The sequence below is a fragment of the Trachemys scripta genome, chromosome 3 (genome assembly GCF_013100865.1).
Source record: "Trachemys scripta elegans isolate TJP31775 chromosome 3, CAS_Tse_1.0, whole genome shotgun sequence".
In the NCBI taxonomy this organism is placed as follows: domain Eukaryota; kingdom Metazoa; phylum Chordata; order Testudines; family Emydidae; genus Trachemys; species Trachemys scripta.
Genome location: NC_048300.1, coordinates 108457654 through 108479494, shown reverse-complemented (window position 1 = coordinate 108479494; position 21841 = coordinate 108457654). Strand labels below are relative to the sequence as shown.

At 40.2% G+C, this 21841-nt stretch overlaps 1 protein-coding gene across 1 annotated transcript in view; it reads left to right on the top strand.

Moving 5' to 3' along the window:
- The window catches only part of LAMA2 (laminin subunit alpha 2), a 450699-nt gene that overhangs the window by 256763 nt on the left and 172095 nt on the right, over positions 1–21841 (top strand). The window contains exons 17-19 of the mRNA XM_034766884.1: positions 6905–7032; positions 11964–12050; positions 18035–18246. Coding sequence (XP_034622775.1) covers positions 6905–7032; positions 11964–12050; positions 18035–18246 — 427 coding nt within the window. The remainder of the gene's footprint in view (positions 1–6904; positions 7033–11963; positions 12051–18034; positions 18247–21841) is intronic.

The following is a 21841-nucleotide window of genomic DNA, read 5'->3' as shown; positions in this document are numbered from 1 at the left end:
ATGAAGCTTGAAACAACATTTCTCATTTCATTAGTCTTGCAGAAACACAATTTGAGCCGGTGCCAATTTAGTAGGATATCATACTCTCATTTCCCTGTAGAATTTCAAGCAGACTCCGTATTGTGCATGTTTCTAAATGTTCCCTTTTCTTTCCTTAAGAAAAAGCTTCTGGGAAAAGTCCAAAATGAAAATTCAGGGTTTTTACAATGTAATTTGGCATTTAGAATTACCGCTGGTCTTCCTGTTTTCCCCCATACAGGATGTTTAATTGCCTTGCAGTATAAAACAAGATAGCCTTAATTTGTGGATCAGTGGATTTTTCAAATTGCTTTTCCATGAATAGCATTTTAATTATACACTAAGTCTTAAAGATGTACCTAGGAAAACATAACCCTCCTGACAGTTACATTTTGAATCCTTCACTTTAAATGCAATGAGAAAAATTCATGACTATGCTGATATGGGTTTGTCTTTCCTTACACAGATAGGGAGAATTTAGTATATTACTGATTGTAGCTCCCAGCCACAATCTCTGTAACATCAATATGGGATAGAGTCAGTTAAAAAGAATGAAAAGGGAAGGCTTGCCAGTGGGTCAGTGTTTAAGGCTCCAGAAGGTAAGTCAGCTGCTCTGAGCTATTTTGCTTAGAAGTGCATGGCTGACTGGATCCACTTGCTCAGCCAAAACAACCCAATAACCTAGGATCTCTCTTCATTTTTCTCTACCAATCATTCACTCACACTCCTTTGTGGGGAGTGATGGAGTGTTGTGGAGCTTGTATAGTCCACTGATTTTGATGTTCACCAGTAAATCAGTGGCGGAGATTCGTATAGGTTCCCCATCAGATGTCTCTAGGAACACTACTGTGAGACTAGCACACCAGTGAAAAGGACTTGGAAAATATCCAGTTGAAAAGAATAATAATATCTAATTTACCTACATTATCAAGCATTTATGCTGTGCTCATCACTGTACTATCTGTGCATGTACTGTATCATTCTGTCGAGAGAGAGGGCACAGAAGGGCTTAAAAGTCTGTCTGGGGGTTTCTTGTGGCTTCCATTAAGTTTACTCTAAGTGAAGTTAGATTGGTTAGTATCCAGGCAGGCTGTTAAATGCTGCTGTTCAGTTTGGATCTTAAGGCTTTTGAAGTGAAAGAGAGAGAAGTTTGAGTGCTGAAAGAGAGAAATGTTTCACATCAAAGGAATTCTTTCTATTGAGATTTACACAGCCTTTTGGCCTCCTTATTATAATTCATGGTGTTTTTTCAGTAATACAACAGACAATTTAGGCACCTAATTTACAGATATGATACTTCTTTTTACTCTTCTTAAGCTTTGAAATGTGGTTGAAAAGCAGCTGAAATATGTTTTTGACTAATGATAAAAGCTCAGATCATCTGCTCCAGCATAGTCCTGTATAAAAAGCTCATTTCTAACACACATCTTGCAATAACCTGCAAAGCCCTTTGATCCCCAGAACAACTATACAGAGAGCTGCATGCCATATCATTCACATTACCATTGTGATATACATGATAACTGCTTTGGTAAGCAGTGCAAGTTCTAAACATGCAGAAATCCTCTTTTGTAGTGTTACGAGAGCACAGTTACTATGCAGCATTAGGAGACTGGTTAAACCTAGTCCTTGTGAAGAACAAAAGCACTCAGTGGCGTTAATATTCACTGCAGCATACAATATTTGTAATGGAATATTAAATCCCCACTAGTAAGTTAGGAGAAAATAGGCGCTCTGAGATTTTGTTTTGAATGTATTCGTGTTGGTGATAGTATGGTTACCAGAATCCTTTGGGAAACTGACCTTCATTGTTTCTTCAATCATCTATAAATGGGGCACACACCATGAGGACCATAGCTAGGAATAGGCAAGGATGGAGAGATGGCTGGAAGAATCGGAAGATGACTGGAAGGATCATGGTGGCCAGAAATATGTTAATTTAATATCTCCTCTCACTATCCTCTGCTAGCGTAAACTAACAATGGGCATGACTCTCTCTGACAGAAATCCAGAGGGAGGGCAGCAGTGCACAATCGTTCTGCTCTGTCAGGCTAAAGGGGCCTTAGTTTAAATAAGACATAGGTTCTTCGTATATAGCAGTGTTAATGTTTATGCATTAGCAAAGTTATATTGAGGGTCTTGGGTATTATTCTGTACTCTGACAGAAATTTTATTGTGTGAGCTCCAGGACAAACAGTAGAATGTTTTGAGTGCTATCTGAACCTTAGATATAACATCACTGGTATCTATTGGCAACATTGTTATACTGTATACATCGCCTCATCTGGTCCTGGCCACTTTCCTATTAAATAAAATCCATTCCATGAACATCACTTATGACTTTCATGTTGGCCTTTTTAATTTGCTGCATGGTTCTTCAGCCTAAGCTTTTAAAAATAACTATGCACATCTGTAACATCACATATGGCATAGAGTTGCTATATCAATTTACAGTTGTTCTGTCTTTGCATTTCACGTTGATTGCAGTATTGTGTAGGATGGAACAGGTGCTGGTGAGAAGGGTAACTGGTGAATGGGTGTGCCAAAAAGGAAGGCTAAAAGAAAGTAATAGGTGCTTGAAAATTAAGTTGCTGAGCTGAAGATGGAACTTCAATACACAGCAGGAAAGGAAAGATTTGTTCAGCATGGGAGGCATTTGTCTTTACAGGTCATTTAGGAAGTCAAGAAATGCCAGGGTAGATGGCATGTTAATTAAATGATACAAGGTAATATATTCTGCTGATGTGCCTGCTGGTGGGCCTTTGATTCTGGCAAAGATCAAAGAATTTGCAAATTTGTGTATGAATTTGTAAATATTGTATGTATACATCATTTAATGTGTAGCCCACTGATGGACATTGGTAATAAGGTACTTTTGATGCTGAATGTGTTTGTGTAAGATTCCTTTATTACTACTAAAGCCAGTCACAAACAACTCAGGAATAATAAAGCACCAGGTCTTGACAACATTCCCACTGAATTATTAAAAACAGAACGGAATAAGGTAAATCATAATGTTTGCAAACCCCTTTTTGTTGGTTTGGAGGTATGAAAAAATTCTAGAAGGATGGAAGGAGATGGTAATGTATCCTATTTTGAAAAAGGGAGACGAAATGGAATGTGGGAACTATCATGGTATATCCCTCCTCCTTACAGCCTATAAAATCATGCCTTTGATACTCTTAGATAGACTTACTTCGTACGTTGAGGAGATAGAAGGAAATTATTATTGTGGATTCTGAAAAAATAGATCCACTGTGGATGAAATATTTTCAGTTCATCAGGTACTTAAGAAAAGGTGGGAGTATGATCACAACACACAAATAGTTTTTATACACTTTAAGAAAGCATATGAATCCTGACAAAATCATAAGGATTGGATAACTTGCATTTGTGGTTCAAAAAGTAGAATATAAGTAGGAAGTGAAATCCCATCCCCATTTGACATCAGTACTGGATTAAGGCAGGGAGATGCATTTTTCCTGGTCCTCATAGACTCAGACTTTAAGGTCAGAAGGGACCATTGTGATCATCTAGTCTGACCTCCTGCACATTGCAGGCCACAGAACCTCCCCCACCCACTCCTGAAATAGACCCCCAACCTCTGGCTGTTACTGAGATCCTCAAATCATGGTTTAAAGACTTCAAAATTTACACTAGTTTAGACCAGCAAATGACCCATGCTCCATGCTGGAGAGGAAGGCAAAATACCCCCAAGGTCTCTTCCAATCTGACCTGGGGGAAAATTCCTTCCCAACCCCAAATATGGTGATCAGTTAGACCCTGATCATATGGGTAAGACCCACCAACCAGACACCTGGGAAAGAATTCTCTGTAGTAACTCAGAGGCCTTCCCATCTCTAGCCAATGGGGATTTTTGCTAATGGCAGTTGCCGATGGGCCACATAAAATTGTAGGCAGTCCCATCCTATCATCCCATCCATAACTTAACAAGCTCAGTCTTCAAACAAGATAGGTTTTTTTGCCCCCAGTGCTCCCCTTAGATGGCTGTTCCAGAATTTCACTTCTCTGGTTAGACACCTTCGCCCAATTTCTAGCCTAAACTTGTTGATGGCTAGTTTATAGCCATGTGTTCTTGTGTCCACATTGGCACTTAATTTAAATAACTCCTCTCCCTCGCTAGTATTTATCCCTCTGATATATTTATAGATTTCAATCATATCTCCCCATAGCCTTCTTTTGGTTAGGCTAAACAAGCCAAGCTCTTTGAGTCTTGTCTCATAAGGTAGGTTTTCCATTCCTCGGATCATTCTACTAGCCTTTCTCTGCACCTGTTCCAGTTTGAAATCATCTTCATCTTAAACATGGGAGACCAGAATTGCACCCAGTTGTATTCCAGATGAGGTCTCACCAGTGCCTTGTATCACTAAATCTTAAGGTTAAGATTTTGTCATGGGCATTTTTAGAAAAAGTCACAGATAGGTCATGGGCAACAAACAAAAATTCACAGAAGCCTGCGGCCTGTCCCTAACTTTTATTTAAAATACCTGGGGGGGTGGGGAGAGAAACAATCCCAGCCCTGGCTGCTACTCCAGGGCTGTTGCTCCAGCTGCAGGGGGCTGCTCTGGCCACTGCAGAGTGACCCAGCGCCAGCCACTGCTCCTGCAGTGGGAGCTGCTCCTGCAGCCAGGTCTGAAGCTGAAGAAGTCGTGGAGGTCCATTAAAGTCCATTAAAGAATCTGTGACCAAATCATATCCTTAATAATGATACTTACACCTCCCTATCTATACTGGAAGTGCCTTGCCTAGCATATCCTAGGACTGCATTAGCCTTTTTCATGGCTGCATCAACCAATACACCTGGGTCTTTCTCCTCCTGTGTTGCTTCCAACTGAGAGCAAAAATTCTTGTTGTTAGTCCCTAAATGCATGATCTTATACTTCGCATGATTAAATTTCATCCCATTTCTATTACTCCAGTTTATAAGGTCATCCAGATCTTCTTGTATGATATTCCAGTCCTCCTCTGTATTAGCAATACCTCCCAACTTTGTGTCATCCGCAAATGTTATTAGCACAAACTCACTTTTTATGCCAAGGCCGGTAAGAAAAATGTTAACCAATATTGGTCCCAAGACCGTTCCCTGAGGAATTCCACTAGTAACTTCCATCCTGACAGTTCATCTTTCAGTATGACCCATTGTAGTTTCCCCTTTAACCAGTTCCTTATCTACCTTTCAGTTCTCATCTTAATCCCCATCTTCTCAATTTAACTAATTTCCCATGTGGAACTGTGTCAGGTTCCTTACTGAAATCCAGGTAGATTAGATCTACTGCATTTTCTTTGTCTTAAATGTGGCTGTAGGAAAAAGTGGTATGATCATTGCAAAATTCTCAGAATGGGATAAATTGAAATGGCCTACCCCAACATTTTGGATATGCTGATGACTTGGCTATCATAGGAGAGACAGATGATATGTTCAAAGTATGACGGGAGATTTGAAGGAAGCAGCAAGAAAAATGGGTCTTAAGATTGATGAAGAAAGAAGCAAATATATGCTTATGAGCTGATGAGAGGAAAAGGGGCAAGTTTATGTAGCAGTCTATAATCATAGATATAAACCAGTTAGACAGTTTAAATACCTAGGAGCATTAATTACCAATAACAGTATGGTGAGTGAGGAAATTAAGGCATGATTTCAGAGCAGGAATGCCTGTTACCTTTCTCAGCAAAAAAATTTCAGCTCCAAACTACTACTGAGAGAGACCAAGCTTCAGATATACAAGACCTTGTTTTATGTGGATGTGAGACCTGAACACTGACTAAGAAGGAAGAATCATAGCTAAATACTTTGAAAAATAAAGTGTTGAGATGAACTTTTGGGCCAAAAAGGGAGAATCGATGTATGGAGGAGAAGTTCTAATAAGGAACTGTCAAAGGTCTATGGAGAACCAGATATAGTAAATGTAGTGAAATACCAACAACTTCAGGGCGCAGGTCATGTAGTTAGAATGACAGAAGACAGACCAGCTAATTGTCTCCTGCAAGGACATGCTTATGGTGTCCAAGGTCATGGTCGATCAAGGAGAAGATGGAGGGACAATAAATATTGAGCAAAATCTAAGAGCTCTCAATGTGAATTACCCTCAATGGGAAAAGTTATGCTCTTGACAGAAGAAGGTAGGGGCAAATTGTGAGTGCAACCAAGGACCTCCATGGTCTGTAGAGCCAGGGATTGGATAAGTCACTCACTAACAAAGGAGCACACATGGTTGATTGAGATTCCATGTTTGGGGGGGCCAGTTTCTGCTTTCTAATTAGAAGTAAGATTTGAAGGGAATTTCAGTTCTTACTTCTACCTGCAAATCATAACACTGATCCTGTTATATAGCATAAGTAATAAATTACCAGAGGTCATCTTCTGATCCAAAATAGAATGGATTGCCAGCCACAGACCTTGTAAAATGAGTGACTGTACTTAGATGTGCAACTGATAGTTATTTGCAAATGACTGGCTGATACATTGTGTGCTGTATATGTGAGATCAGCATCTGAACCCTTTAATTTTTCATCAAGAGTATAAGGTATAAGAGTAAGGCTACAATAATAAACCTTTTCACATTGCTAAGTGCATCAGGCCCCTTTAAAATATGCCAGATCTAAACAAAAAACAAGGAGATATAAATACTCTTTTCATTTTGCTAAGAAAATCTCTCCAGAAAGAACATGAACATAAATGTTTCTTTGAACCACTGATTGTAAGAGTTAGTTCCCTGCTAAACAGCAAAGCAGTAGAACATGTACTGTAGGGAACAACCCTGCACTAATGGGAGAATGGATTAGATGACTACAAGGTCTTTTCCATTGCTAGGTTCTTTGATTGTGAGATTGAATTGACATTCTCTACTTTCCATCTGCTATTCAGGACTGCAAGTACAATACAGGTGGCCCATACTGTGATAGATGTCTTCCTGGTTTCTATGGTGATCCTACTAAAGGGACAAATGAAGACTGCCAGTTGTGTGCCTGCCCATTAACTATACCTTCTAACAAGTAAGATGCATATTTACTGTATAACAATAATTTTTTCATACATTTAATAAATTGTGTTATTTTTGTGTTGAGTGCTCTTGCTCTTTTGGATGAGGATCTCCAAATGCCCCTTATTTAAAATAAAAACAACTATAATATTGTACAATAATGATCTAAACCATGGAATCTTATAGTACTGCTACTGCCTCATTTTGGGCCAACCAGTGCTGTAGAATATTGTCTCACAGTGGTTTTATGAACATTAATAAATATCATATGACCTCAGGTAAGTATTAGTCCCACTTTAAAGATGGGAAACAGTGCCATAGAACAGCTGAGTAGCTTTAGTTACTATGCTAGTTAAGGCTGGGGCCAGAAGTAAAATCTAAAATTCTTGACTCTCAGTCCTCTGTTCTCACCACTAATCAGTATTCCTTTTTATTAAAGTCCCCCTTCCCACTCTGCCCTCCCCTACACCTACATAATAGCTATCCATTTAAATAGAAAGCTGAAATTACAGATTTTGTATGTGTTTTTCTTAGGAGTTGAAATTGTTTTTTTAACTTTCTGTATACTAGTTGGATAACTAATCTGGCTGAGATTCCTTCTGCCTTTTTCTTTTAAATTGGAATTCAAATAGCTCGTGGTAGCTGCTGATTCATTTACAGTCTGATATACAGAACAGAATTTTCTCAGTTGAATTCAGCCTTGTAACTTGCAAGTCAAGATAATCTAACTCATTTATAAATACTTCTTGGAATACTTACAATGAACTTGTATTGTTAAATGTTGAAAAATATTGGTGAGATTGTTAAATCATGATTAGTGGGGAAGAACACTATTGTTTTGGTAACTACAAATATTTCTCTGTGATGCTTAAGTACAAGCAATTCAGTAGACTGTGTGCTTTGAAAAACAGTTCACTGGGTTTAGCCAGTGCAATGTCCTGACAGTTCAAAATACCAAAATTTTATTGATACCGTGTAGTCCAGGTAAAGTTCTACTCTCACACCTTCATATTGGATCTTCTGACTCTCCTATTCTGCTTGTCTCACATGTGAAGGTGTATTTTAAAATAAATATATGGGTTCAAATTAACTTCTTTAGCATATTCCAACCACAGGCTGATTGTGGCCCTCTTGCAGCAAAGTGTCATTGTTAGTGTCACCAGCATTTTAGGAGCCCAATGTTGAAGATTTTAAGTCAATCTCCAATCTGCTTTCATATTTAGGAGACAGATGATGATCATTTCATAAGAAGTTTAGGGCTAAATGATTTCTTTATGGGGCAAAGTTCTGCAGGGATCAGGGAGGGAGGGCATCACCTGAACGGCAATCTGCCTGCATAAAGCATAGGTGATCTAGTTTTTGCTCTGTTTACATCACTCTAACTCTGTTGACTTCAGTGACTTTCTTCCACATTCACAGCTCATTGTAAGTCAGACCAAGAGTGTGTGGAGATCCTGGGGGAAAGTGGTGTACAACTTTCCCTCTCAACAGCATAGCATTGTCCTGGTGGTGGTGCTCTTCAGTGTACATGGCTCTACACCTACCTGGCCCAGATATGATCCCCCTGGAACCACTAGTACTGGCATGTCACCTAGTACTCTCCAGCAGAGCCAGTAGATTGTCTTCCTCTAGCGTGGGTGTACTGCAGTGGAAGGGCTTCTTGCACCCTTACCCCTGTCTAGCACACACATTTATACAGAGCATCTTTTGCTTTTCCTTGTATTGAACCCTCAAATTGCCCTATGGGCCTCAGTTTCCCATAACCACATAGTTTTGAGCACTCCACGGGCTGCTTCTAATAAAAAGATATCTATATTGCAATCACTGGGTGTAACTGCAGCTTGAGTAGGCATACCTGAGCTAGCTTTAATCTAGTTAGCTTGGTTCCCAGAACAGTGAAGCCAGGCCAGCATGCTTTTCAGAATGGGCTATTCAGCCATGCCTTGGAACTCTGAGTAGTTCCTCACATGGCTAGCTCTCCCTACCGGGCATGCTGCCACAGCTTTGCTGCTCCTGTATGTTGGCTCAAGCTGCAATCACACCCCATGATTGCATTATAGACATACCCGGCCTCATTCATGTTACTTGTACTTGGCTCCATGCTCATGCTCACATGTGATAAGATTGCAGTAGCAGCTGCTGCATAAACAGCATGAGGAGCTCCCCACTACGTGAGTGGAAGTAGAAGACTGAAGTAGAGCTCCCTACTGTAGCAATATATCCTGGAGTACAGTCCTGCCCTCAGTTAACCAGGGGAGTGCTATAAAAACAGTACCAGGATTTTATATTGTGCAAGAGTGTAGTGGCCTAAATCAAATCTTGTGATGGGGTTAGTTTTCACTGGCAAAATGTTTGTAACAAAATGCCTATATCAGATAGTTTACTCACTGGCAATATGCTTTTCTTACCACCGGATGATGAAAGCTCTTCTTTCTATACTGAGATTTTTTCCTTAAAGATATGGGCCCAAACCAGAATGCCATTTGTTCACTCCTAAGCTGTGGTGGAGGAAGGAAGTGTTTGGAATCCAAATCTGGAATCAAATTTTGCAAAAGACTCGTATTTCTAAAATGGGTAGAGCCAAAACTGTAGATATTCCCAACATTCCCAGACTTTTTTGTTGTGGTGGAAGTCTGGGCTCTAATTTTACTGTTCAGACCCAGCTGTAAATGTGTTTTATCATATTAAAATAAAATAAAATAGTGAGAATGTCTATTGCACTAAGGCATATTACGAGGTTTGCTTAAAATATTCATTTTTTCATCATTACTGCTTTTATGTCAATATAACTTGGCTTTATTTGGTGGCATTTTTTTGGTATTCATGGTCTGGCTCCTGTAAACCATTCAGAAAGTAACAACAAAATTCCTTCAAAGGTGGCTCAGAAGAAAGATCAAAACAATTCCGGCAACTTTCTGCCTTTCTTCACTGACACATAATTTTCCCCAATTACTTATGTACCTAAAATTTGCTTAAAATCTTGAGGTTCATGGATATTGATTCACCAAATCTGCTTGAGCACACTCTTGTACGCAGTGTTGTTGTAACTGTGTCTGTCTCAGGATATTATAGAGACGAAGTGGGTGAGGTGGATCAATTTCTGTTGGTGAGAGAGACAAGTTTTCGAGCTTACATAGAGCTCTTCAGCACTTTGACTATTTTCAGTTTCCCAAACCTGAAGAAGAGCTCTGTGTAGCTCGAAAGCTTGTCTCTCTCACCACAGAAGTTGGGCCAATAAAAGATATTACCTCACCCGCATTGCTCTCTGAGCATACAGTTAACACACAATTTCTGTTTTTAAAATATAATTTAATCCACTTTTTTTTTTGCATCACATGATTTAGTTTTCAAGAACCTAGGAAGTGGCCAGAGTATGTATTATGTACATACAAAAGTCTAAAGATTATTCAACTCATCAAATTACATGATTAATTGGACATTCCTACCTCTCACTCTAAATCCGAGTAAAATGTGTCTGGTACAACTCAACAACATCTATACAAGGATTTTCTGAGCAGGTCTTCAGACTTAGCTATTTTAAGTCACAAAAAGAAAACTTGAAAAAAACAGATCTGAGTGATATTTTTCTGATAATTAAAAGTGTGGAAATATTATGTTTATACTACTAATTTTATTATTACTTCTATATTTCTATATATTAATATATTGTAATAAAATAGCTGCTAAACTATGTAACATGAGCCGGTTTCACATGACTATAAAGGTGCATTACATAGGCAATAAAAGGCATCACAACTCTGAAATGTCAATTTCTATAGGAATGAATTCATTATTATGCAGTTCTTTTGGCTTCTCACAGATTTCTAGATTCACATTTCTAGATCACAGTTTGATACATGGCTCATAATAGTGTAAACAATACCTACCCCCAGGGGAAAAAAGAGAAAATTACAAATCCTTGTTCACGTTTACTAACCTCACTGCACTCATTCTTTTCATGGAGCTTTGTCCTAAGGCTGCTGGACCACTGGTGTGTCCTGTGGCAGCCAGAGTGGTTATAAATAGAATTAAATTAATCTATAATTGAAACAGAAGAATGCTTTAAAGTGGTAAAGCAATGGATCTCCTGTTGTTCTAAAACTGTTTATATCTTTCTGTGTGCCAGCAGATTACCTCATTACAGTGTGTCAATCATGTAACAGGGTGGAAAAACATAGAAAACAAAATGCTACAGGGCAGAGGAACACAGCCAGGGTAAAACACCATCAAAGAAGGGTTGTAAGCATGCAAATAACTGCATTGCCAAGACCTGACTATTACCTCTGTTATATAAAACCACAGCTAAAAATATACATGAAGTAAAGCTCAGTAGTCTGCAGACCATTCTGAAATTGCAGTGTGACTGGATGGCTTGTTGATACTGCTATTGCCACTGGATTTGCTCTGATAAAGCTCAGGCAGAATTTTAATCTTGAATTGTGTTGGAAGTTTTACCAAATATTTTCCTTTAGCCGTCCCCCCGCCCCCTTCTCTTTTTGTGCGTTGGGTTTCTTTTATGCTTCATGTAAACTATGTTAACCGAGCTTTCCAAACAATTGTCCTTCAGTACCAGAGACATTTAGCTGGAGAGCATAGTCCGAGGTTTCATATTTTGCCAGGCCCTCAGGGGCTCAGACAAGCAGCTGTACATTCCTGCTTTTTAATGGTGTACTGACTCAGTGAAAGGCTAACGTCCCATAATAACATGACATTGGGATGGTGCCATCAGTTGTGCTATATCCAGTGTCGGTAGAAATAGCAGAGTCATTCCAGTTTCTATTGCCTGGAGCCAATCCTAAACTCCATGTGCTAGAACAGAAGGACTTTCCCTGTGCTCTGTTTTCAAAGTAATGCTTTCTGAAGAGGGAAGGGAACTAAAACACTAATGATTTTGTTTTTATGTTTCCTCCTTGTCCCTGTTCTTGCCCAACATCAACAACGTAGCTTTAGCCCAACATGTCATTTAGACCGAAGTCATGGATTAATATGCGATGAATGCCCTCCTGGGTATGCAGGACCACGCTGTGAGAGGTAAGCAAGTGCCATACAGCTCTCTTTTTACCATTTCTCCCTTAAAGTCTAAAGCAAGAGTGCTTTTCACACAGGATTATCACACCTGTTTGTTCTCTCCCTGTGCCCCCCAAACTTGCAATGAACTCACCAAGGAAGTTCCTATTCATACTTCTCTATCACAGAGTATATGTACTAATGTAGATTATTTATTCTCTATACTAGTTTTCTTATGTTGCTATATAAATCAGCTGCAAAAAAGATCTTTTATGATTTCAGGGTTAAACACTGAGCTACAACTTCAAAAAAGTATTTGTCAGAAAGCAATCAGAGTTTTTAATATTATCTTTCTGGCTATTTTGTGCATCTTTTGCATTTTCATAATTATTTTTGTCTCTTTAAAATGTAAGTCAAATGCTTAGAGCATGACGAATCAATTATTCAGTGCATTACTGTTAGTTCTTTTTAAAAAGTCCAACAGGATTTATTTGTTGTGTTAATTATTTTAAACCAATATTTCAATCTTTGTTGCTTCTCAATCTCTATTGCAGTACCTTACTTAGCATGTGGAGTTCTACTGGGTTTTAAATAGTGACAGAAAAATATCTGTGACAAATATACAGCAATGCCCAATAAATAATTCAGACTTTCCTGTTGCTTGAGAATATTACATTTTTAAGCTATTGTAGAAAAAGACAAAGAGAAGTTTTGTGTATAAGAACATGAGAATGGCCATAAGTGGTCAGACCCATGGTCCATCTAGCGCACTATCCTGTCTTCCAACAGTGGCCAGTACCGGGTGCTTCTGACAAAATGAACAAAACAAAGCAATTTATCAAGAGGTCCATCCCCTGTCATCCAGTCCCAGCTTCTGGCAGTCTGGTGTATTTTGTGTATATTTGGTCTTAGTCTAATTTCCCTCCATGAGCTGTTGGTATTGAGAGAGCCTAAGGTTTGCTGAAGTTCTTCTTTCATCCCCCCCACCTCTTTTCTGTGTTGTACTGGAAGCGCCGAATTTATATGGCTGTGGTAGTTACCGTTGTGTAAATTGAGATAGGTTGGGGTAAAAGCATTTGACTCACTAATGCTAATCAGGGAGGTGCATATTGCACACCTTTGTACCACAGGGAACAATTGCCCACAAGGGGAATATCATGTATGTGGGAGGGAAGGCAATGTTTACACTGTCACTTCCTTTAGGGGCTTCACCAGAGAAGGCAGCTTTTAAGTTCAGGCAGTGCTGAATCAGCATATCCCCAGGCTCCCTGGCCACAGCCCCTTGTCCTCCAGCATATCCTCCTGTTCTGCGGGGCACTGTCTAGATCCTGGATCCTCCATGGTGCCCCTTTGACTTTTCTTTTGATGGACTCTGCCACTTGGGACTCACTGCTAGTTTCCTCCAGCATCTTCCAGCATAGACCCTAAAGTGAATGAAGGCCACTGAGTGTAAACTGATGTAAGTTACAGGATGAGAAGTGGGAGAGTGGGTTGTAGCAAGAAAATTGACAAACAAGAGGTGTAAAAGAAGGCCAGGGGCCTGCTTTACACCCTTTTTCACCTTCCTGTGTATTTACCCTTGTATAGCCCTGCCCGTCCAACTTCCAGTCACAGTGATTTCCCCTGAAATTCCCTACAGTGCAGTGTTTTCCCTGTAGCAGAGAGAGAGAAAGAGAGTATGCAGGCTGTCACCTGTTCCCACCCATCCTCACTTTGGCTGCTCCTGCTGAGTGCTATTTCTGCCTGTCTTTTCCTGTCCGCCTTGGACAGCATCCTCCTCCTTTCAGCTAGGGGGCTATGAAGTTAACGACTGCAGGAAGTAATCACATCAGGAGCATTTTGGTGGCAGTTTGTCAATGCAAAGTCATTGACAGTTTCCATCAGCAACAAGTGCTATTTCAGAGTGGAGCATAATCCGTAGATTAGCGCCAAGGATGAAATCTGAAAAAGTGAGGTTCTTCTTGGTTTTTTTTTTTTAATGTTGCAAGTTGTGTAGAACAGCTCACATCCATTGATTATATTAAACATTTAGAAGGCAGAAGAAAACATGTTGTATTTGCTATTAAAAGTGTATGTGTAATTGCCCAAAGACTGTACATGAAATTCTTTTTTATTTTAGCAACTGCAATCTGACAACTGATCTGAGTCATATGGAACTATTAATTTAACAGTCCCAAATTATAATGAGGTATCTTATATACAGTTCTCTCTCAAAACAACAGCCTCATACCTTTTCATTCCTACAGCTGCCCACAAACCTGCTTTTGCCTGTTGTAGGGGGATCTGGTCAGGACTCCTTTATTTAGGATGCATAATACTCTCCATTATAAAGGATTCCTGGGGCCTTTTCACTGTGAAACATCAACACCTTCATTGTTTACAGCAGGTCTTATATTCATCTGGGAAACGCTCCCTCCACCCCCCCCACCCGGCTTCTGAAGTGCCTTTTCTTTGTCCTATGAAATTGAATTCAGATTTAGCAAAATGGCAAAGTATCAAAAATCACTGTCAGTTCTCACCTGGGCTTGTCGGGAAATTTTGGTAGCCTGTCAAAATCACTGAACACTCTGAAAAGTCTGGCCTGTGTCACTACCAAAACAGTGGCAGCAGAAGGAACTGCTCTGGCAATGCTTGGGAGCTGCCAGACCAGCTGTAGGTGGGAGATGTGGGGAAGACAGCCAGCCTAAGTTCCCCTAATAATCCTTCTTCCACAGACTTCCATTTTCTCCTTCCTCAGGGGAGTGGTATAGAGCCAGAGCTCTCCCAACTCTGAGGGGCAAGAGAGAGCCAAGCCAAGATCCCCCATAACCCATCTCAATCCAATACATGGCCCGAGTCACAATTCACCTACTTCACTCTGGTGGCCTGACATAGAGCAGGAGGTCCCCTGACTTGTGGGGGAGGGAGGCAAAAGAAAGCCAAGTCGATTTTCCCCATAACTCCCTGCACCCAGCACGTAGTTTCAGCCATCCATTCTCCCTTCTGGGAGCATCACATGGGGAAGGAGCCTCCCATTGCAAAAGGCAGGGAAGAGAGAGAAGGGCTGGGCTCCCCAAGACCACCTCCTGGACCAAGCACATAGTGCCAGCAGCTTCTTCCTTCTCTGTGATAACGAGGTTAGTTCAATCAGTTACAGTCACTACGCAAGAGGATAAATGGACACAAGTCAGATATCAGGAATGGCAATATACAAAAACCTGTAGGAGAACACTTCAACCTCCCTGCCACACAATAGCAGATGTAAAGGTAGCCATCTTACAGCAAAAAAACTTCAGGACCAGACTCCAAAGAAAAACTGCTGAGCTCCAGTTCATTTGCAAATTTGACACCATCAGTTCAGGATTAAACAAAGACTGTGAATGGCTATCCAACTACAGAAGCAGTTTCTCCTCCCTTGGTGTTCACACCTCAACTGCTAGCAGAGCACCTCACCCTCCCTGATTGAACTAACCTCGTTATCTCCACACTGATATATACCTGCCTCTAGAGATTTCCATTACTTGCATCTGAAGAAGTGAGGTTCTTACCCACGAAAGCTTATGCTCCCTATACTTCTGTTAGTCTCAAAGGTGCCACAGGACCCTCTGTTGCTATGTTAAAAGAATGTTGTTTAGGTTGCAAAGCCAGGCACTCAAAAGTTCGGATTTGGCCACCCTGTGCATATTCATTATGATGGTTAATCACATGATCACATGCTATTTTTTCTATGGCATCATTGCTTTATTGAGTGAATAGGTTGGAAGCACAAGGAAACCAAATTAAGGTTGCACAGGCAACCATGAATCTAGTAAGTGGAGGGTGCAGAAGAGTGAGTGGAATGGAAAGAGGAGAAATACTGAAAGATTATTACAACAATTCTTTCTTTCACTCTGTCCATAAAGCTATTAGTCATTAATCAGCATTTTATAAGATTTTTTCCTCTTAATGCAGGAAGTTTACTTTCCATGTCACACAAAGTTTTGCTCTTCACTTACATGAGCCTTCCCAAAGGCTCATAGCATATTGAATCAGAGGAGAATAGCTGAAGTGGAGATGTTTTAAAGAGAGCACATACAGGATTAGTGAACGCGGATTATTTTAATGATCTCCTGCAACTGTTCGGGAGGGGGGTAACACCTTAGTTCTATGCTGAAGATATCCTAGTTCAGGGGTTCTCAACCTTTTTCTTTCTGAGCTCCCCCTCCCCCATATGCTATAAACACTCCACGGCCCACCTGTGCCACAACAACTCGTTTTCTGCTTATAAAAGCCAGGGCTGGCGTTAGGGGGTAGCAAGCAGGGCAATTGTTTGGTGCCCCATGCCACAGGGGCCCCTGTGAGGCTAAGTTGTTCAGGCTTTGGCTTCTGCCCCTGGTGGCAGGGCTCAGGGCCCCAGGCTTCAGCCCCTTGCGGTGGGACTTTGGCTTTCTGCCCTGGGACCCAGTAAGTCTAACACTGTCTATGGTTGGAGGTCCCACTGAAAGCTGCTCATGGCCCCCCAGGGGAACCACTGCCCTAGATTTCCCCCTACTTTCAAAATGTATTCATGGTTCAAGATAATATATGCATGTATTACCCTGACAGGCCGCAGGTTGCTCACCACTGACCTATACAGATAGTCCCTTTTGGACTGTTTGTGTGAGTAAGGCTTACATAATCTAGACTGTAATGGTTTTCAATTTTAGATATGGGAATAGGAAAAATTATATTTAAATTGTATAGCATCCTGCTACAGAGAGATATTTGATCAGATCCAGATAGAATTTGCTTTCCAATCTCAATCATCCAGCACTTTACGAGCTCTGTTAGTATCGAAACTAATAACCATTTCATAAGACAGTGTTACAATAAAAGTGTTAGGATCCCTTTAGAAACCTTGATGAAATATACTGAGTGCAAAGAAAGGGTGAATTTGAGGGAAATGGGTGAAGTTGCCCCTGAAGTTCTGAGAGGGAAAGTGTAGTGGAGATGTATGGATATATCCAGGCATGATGCACAAGATCCTTGCTCCTGTATCCTGCCCAGTATGGGATGAGATGGAACTGTCAGTTAGTTGGAGACACTGGCTTAAATAACATGGAGGTTAGTAGAGTTTTAGCATTCCTTTACGTTAGTCTGAATTCTTATGAGATGACATGAACAACAACATTAGCCTGAACTAGGAGATTTTTACATTCCTTCCTTTACTTCTCCCTTTAACGTTGGTCTTACTGTGAAGTCTGAGCAAATGCAATGGAAAGGGAGAGCAGACCTGAATATAAATAGAAAATGGGCTGCAACAGTAAGATACACTTTCAAAACATGCAGTAATGTTCATTCAGATTCAGTAATGTTTTGCACGGTACCTATAGAAAGCAACTGATAGGTAAGTTGAAAAATAGGTGAGCTTTTTAACATCCCTATTTTGAAATTTTCAGTGTGCAGTATATCTTACATAGCAACAACTGCATTACTGAGTTCACTTTACATGACCTCTGTGTGACAGACAGACATCCCTCTAATAGTAAACAAATTGTTCCATGTAGCAGATTTGGTGTTTATTATTTTATTGTATTTATTAGGAAAACAAATAAATTTGCTGCTGTATTATCAGGTGAACTTGTTTTCCCAAAAAAAGATTTTATGGCTAGGGATTGGTGAGGAGGAGGAAGGGGAATTGTCAGTCTTCCTGATTAGTGAGTACAGAAAAGCAGCCTATTTGGGTAGCTACACATGATGTGCTGTACAAAGACTTTCCAGCATGGACCTGAATTCCTCTGGAGTAATAGACAGATTTCTTATTATGCTTTTGTCTCGTCTTCAGTGCCAGTGACAAGATTCCCCCACCCCCACTGAAATCTAATTACTAGCAGAGCTGGCAGGATTTCAGCTGGTTCTATATCTACAGTGCTGTTTTTTTACGGCACTTAAAAAAAAATACTTGAAAGAAAATCAAACCGTCCTTAGTGATTAGTGAGACAACAAAACTGTAAACATTTCTCCTAACAGGACTATGTAAGTACCCTGATTGATAGTATCTCTTGTCTTAGGTGCGCAAACGGCTATTTTGGACAACCTTTAATACCAGGAGGATCATGCCGGCCCTGCCAGTGTAATGACAACCTTGACTTCTCCATTCCTGGCAGCTGTGACAGCTTATCTGGAGCTTGCCTGATATGTAAACCTGGTATAACAGGTCAATACTGTGAAAGGTGCGCTGATGGATATTTTGGAGATGCTCTTGATCCAAAGAATTGTCAATGTAAGTCCTGAACTCTGTCTGCTCCTGACAGAACTGATATATTCCATATCCACATAACTAACGAGTACCTGAGATGTGTGGGGGGGAGGCATGCATGTGAGTGATTCAGTATATTTATATAAGTAAAAACGATGCTATATATCTATACCTATATATGGAAGGAGAGATTTCAGTGAGTATATATAAAATAGAAATTGTTGAAAAGCATCCTGCTACATGTGAACAGTGACAAGGATAAATCTGTGTGTTTGGTATTGCAGCAGAGGCTACATTTTTAAAATGGTGTTTTAAAAGATACAGTAATCGGTAAACACAACTGCCATTTACTATTAAGACCATGTGTTTTTCAGGCCCACTGGTTGGACATTTTACTTCATTTAGGGCTTGATTCTCCCCTTTCACTGGGCTAAATCAGAAGGCCACAGAGGCCAATTTAGTTACATCGGTGTAAAACTAGTGTAAGTTAGAAGAGAATCAGGCACTTGTTTTACTGCAGTATGCTGCATGGGTTGCAGTTTCTAGAACATTTGGCTAGAATATGAACCTTTGGGCCATCACTACTGTGTTTTGTAGTTTTATCTGATACTGACTTGCAGTTTGATAGTGGGAAAGTCATTTAGACACACAGTTTCAAAAGTGGTCTGTAAAATTTGGGTACCTTAGTTTGGGACCCCAACTCTAAGGACTTTTTTCCATACTTTCTGAGCACCACCAACTCCCTTTGAATTAAATTAGGATTTTGGTCAGTACCCATGAATATCAAACCACTTGTATTTAAAGTTGCACATCCAAAAATGGAAGTACAGGGAGTCCTCGACTTTACGATGTTCGACTTATGACAAATGGCATTTATGGTGTTTCTGAATTGACACCCTGATTCGACTTACGTCACTTGGTTTCAATTTTATGACACTTGGTCTCGCAATGGAGAGGATTGCGGTTCCGAGTTACTACATTTCGACTTACGATGCTATTTTCAGGAACCAATTGTGTCGTGAGTCCAAGGACTGCCTGTACCCCAAATTAGAGGCCTCTTTTGAAAATGTTGGTCTTTATTTAGCAATCTGTTTAATTGATATACAATTATAATACTTTTCTCCATTAGGGGTTGAATTAATTATTGTAAAGCATTTTGTTCTTTATGTATAGCGTGCCTTTTATGAAGGATTTCAAAGCATTGTTATTGACACGTTATCAAGTTTTTCCATTGTGTGGATATACATGTGTGTCCATAAGCTGCATGGGTGCATAAAAATATTTTGTGTGTGTATATAGCTAAAGATATAGTCGGATATGTATGTATACCTATCTCTATATACAGTATGTATATGCAAAATTATAATGCTAATATCTAGTTTCTATGTAGCACTTTTCCTCATTAGATCTCAAGGTGCTTTGCAAAGATCGTCAGTATCATTCTCCTGATTTTACAGATGGGGAAACTGAGGCACAGAGTGGTTAAAAAACAAAAGGGTTTTCCAAATATTCTACACCTAGACAGTGCTAAAAATTCAGCATTCACAAGTGGTCTCAGAACTGGTTAATAATTCATGGGTATGATGTCATATGATTTAAGACTTTAAGTATATAATGTCACATAAAAAGCAGTGCATTTCACAAATCAAACTACAGGTGCAATCACAGCTCCCATTACTGCCTCGCCCTCCCTCAGACACTGACATGGCTGAAGCTTTGAACATTTCTGCAACAGTGGCTGCTGCAAAGGGGAAGAATCTGGAGTATGATGAAAACATCTAATAAAAAATAAAAAGTATTAAAAATAAATACATTTTAACGCATAATTACAATAGTTGCTTTGGTAGTTAGTTATGATGACAGTAGAGCCTCTCAATGTATTCATATCCTTGTGTTCACAGTTACCGTGCCTTTATTTTCTCTCCATCTTTCATGTGGATTTTCTTTTTGCATAAGATTTTATATTTCTTTAGCAGCATTCCATGAAGTTTACCCTGCAGCTACAATATCAGAGGGACTATGACTTTACTTGCTTGTTTTCAATTTTCACTTTTTATCAAAGAGCGAAATCCAAGAGTACTGCAAAGCATGAATTTTGCTGAGATTATTGTTTGAAATGTTTCCTGCTCTTTCTTAAGCAGAATGCTATTGTCGTTTTGCATTAGCCATTTCAAATGATGGCCCAGCTGTATATTATCACAGCATTTCTGAATTTCATAGTGTATTTAAAAAAAAATCAAATCTAAGAACATTGAACAAATGTCCTAAGCCTATTTGATTTGATTCTTCTGGGTTGGTTTTTAGTGATGGTAGTGTGAAACAGCACAATCTGGCAGAGAAAACCACTAGCGATTATCCTGGTAATATCACAGTTGGATGAGATGAGAAAAATTGCATAATGATGTGTTTCATAGAATCATAGAATATCAGGGTTGGAAGGGACTTCAGGAGGTCATCTAGTCCAACCCCCTGCTCAAAGCAGGATCAATTCCCAACTAAATCATCCCAGCCAGGGCTTTGTCAAGCCTGACCTTAAAAACCTCTAAGGAAGGAGATTCCACCACCTCCCTAGGTAACTCAATCCAGTGCTTCACCACCTTCCTAGTGACTAGTCTTCTGCAGACTAAACAATCCCAGTTCCCTCAGCCTCTCCTCATAAGTCATGTGCTCCAGCCCCCTAATCATTTTTGTTGCCCTCCACAGTACTCTTTCCAATTTTTCCACATCCTTCTTGTAGTGCAGGGCCCAAAACTGGACACAGTACTCCAGGTGAGGCCTCACCAATGTCGAATAGAGGGGAATGATCACGTCCCTCGATCTCCTGGCAACGCCCCTACTAATACAGCCCAAAATGCCGTTAGCCTTCTTGGCAACAAGAGCACACTGTTGACTCATATCCAGCTTCTCGTCCATTGTAACCCTAGGTCCTTTTCTGCAGAACTGCTTCCTAGCCATTCGGTCCCTAGTCTATAACAGTGAATGGGATTCTTCCATCCTAAGTGCAGGACTCTGCACTTGTCCTTGTTGAATCTCATCAGATTTCTTTTGGCCCAATCCTCTAATTTGTCTAGGTCCTTCTGCATCCTATCCTATCCCTACCCTCCAGCATATCTATCACTCCTCCCAGTTTAGTGTCATCTGCAAACTTGCTTAGAGTGCAGTCCACACCATCCTCCAGATCATTAATGAAGATATTGAACAAAACAGGCCCCAGGACCGACCGTTGGGGCACTCCGCTTGAAACCAGCTGCCAACTAGACATGGAGCCATTGATCACTACCCATTGAGCCCGATGATCTAGCCAGCTTTCTATTCACCTTATAGTCCATTCATCCAGCCCATACTTCTTTAACTTGCTGGCAAGAATACTGTGGGAGACCGTATCAAAAGCTTTGCTAAAGTCAAGGAATAACACATCCACTGCTTGCCCCTCATCCACAGACTCAGTTATCTCCTCATAGAAGGCAATTAGGTTAGTCAGGCATGACTTGCCCTTGGTGAATACATGCTGACTGTTCCTGATCACTTTCCTCTCCTCTAAGTGCTTCAGAATTGATTCCTTGAGGACCGCTCCATGATTTTTCCAGGGACTGAGGTGAGGCTGACTGGCCTGTAGTTC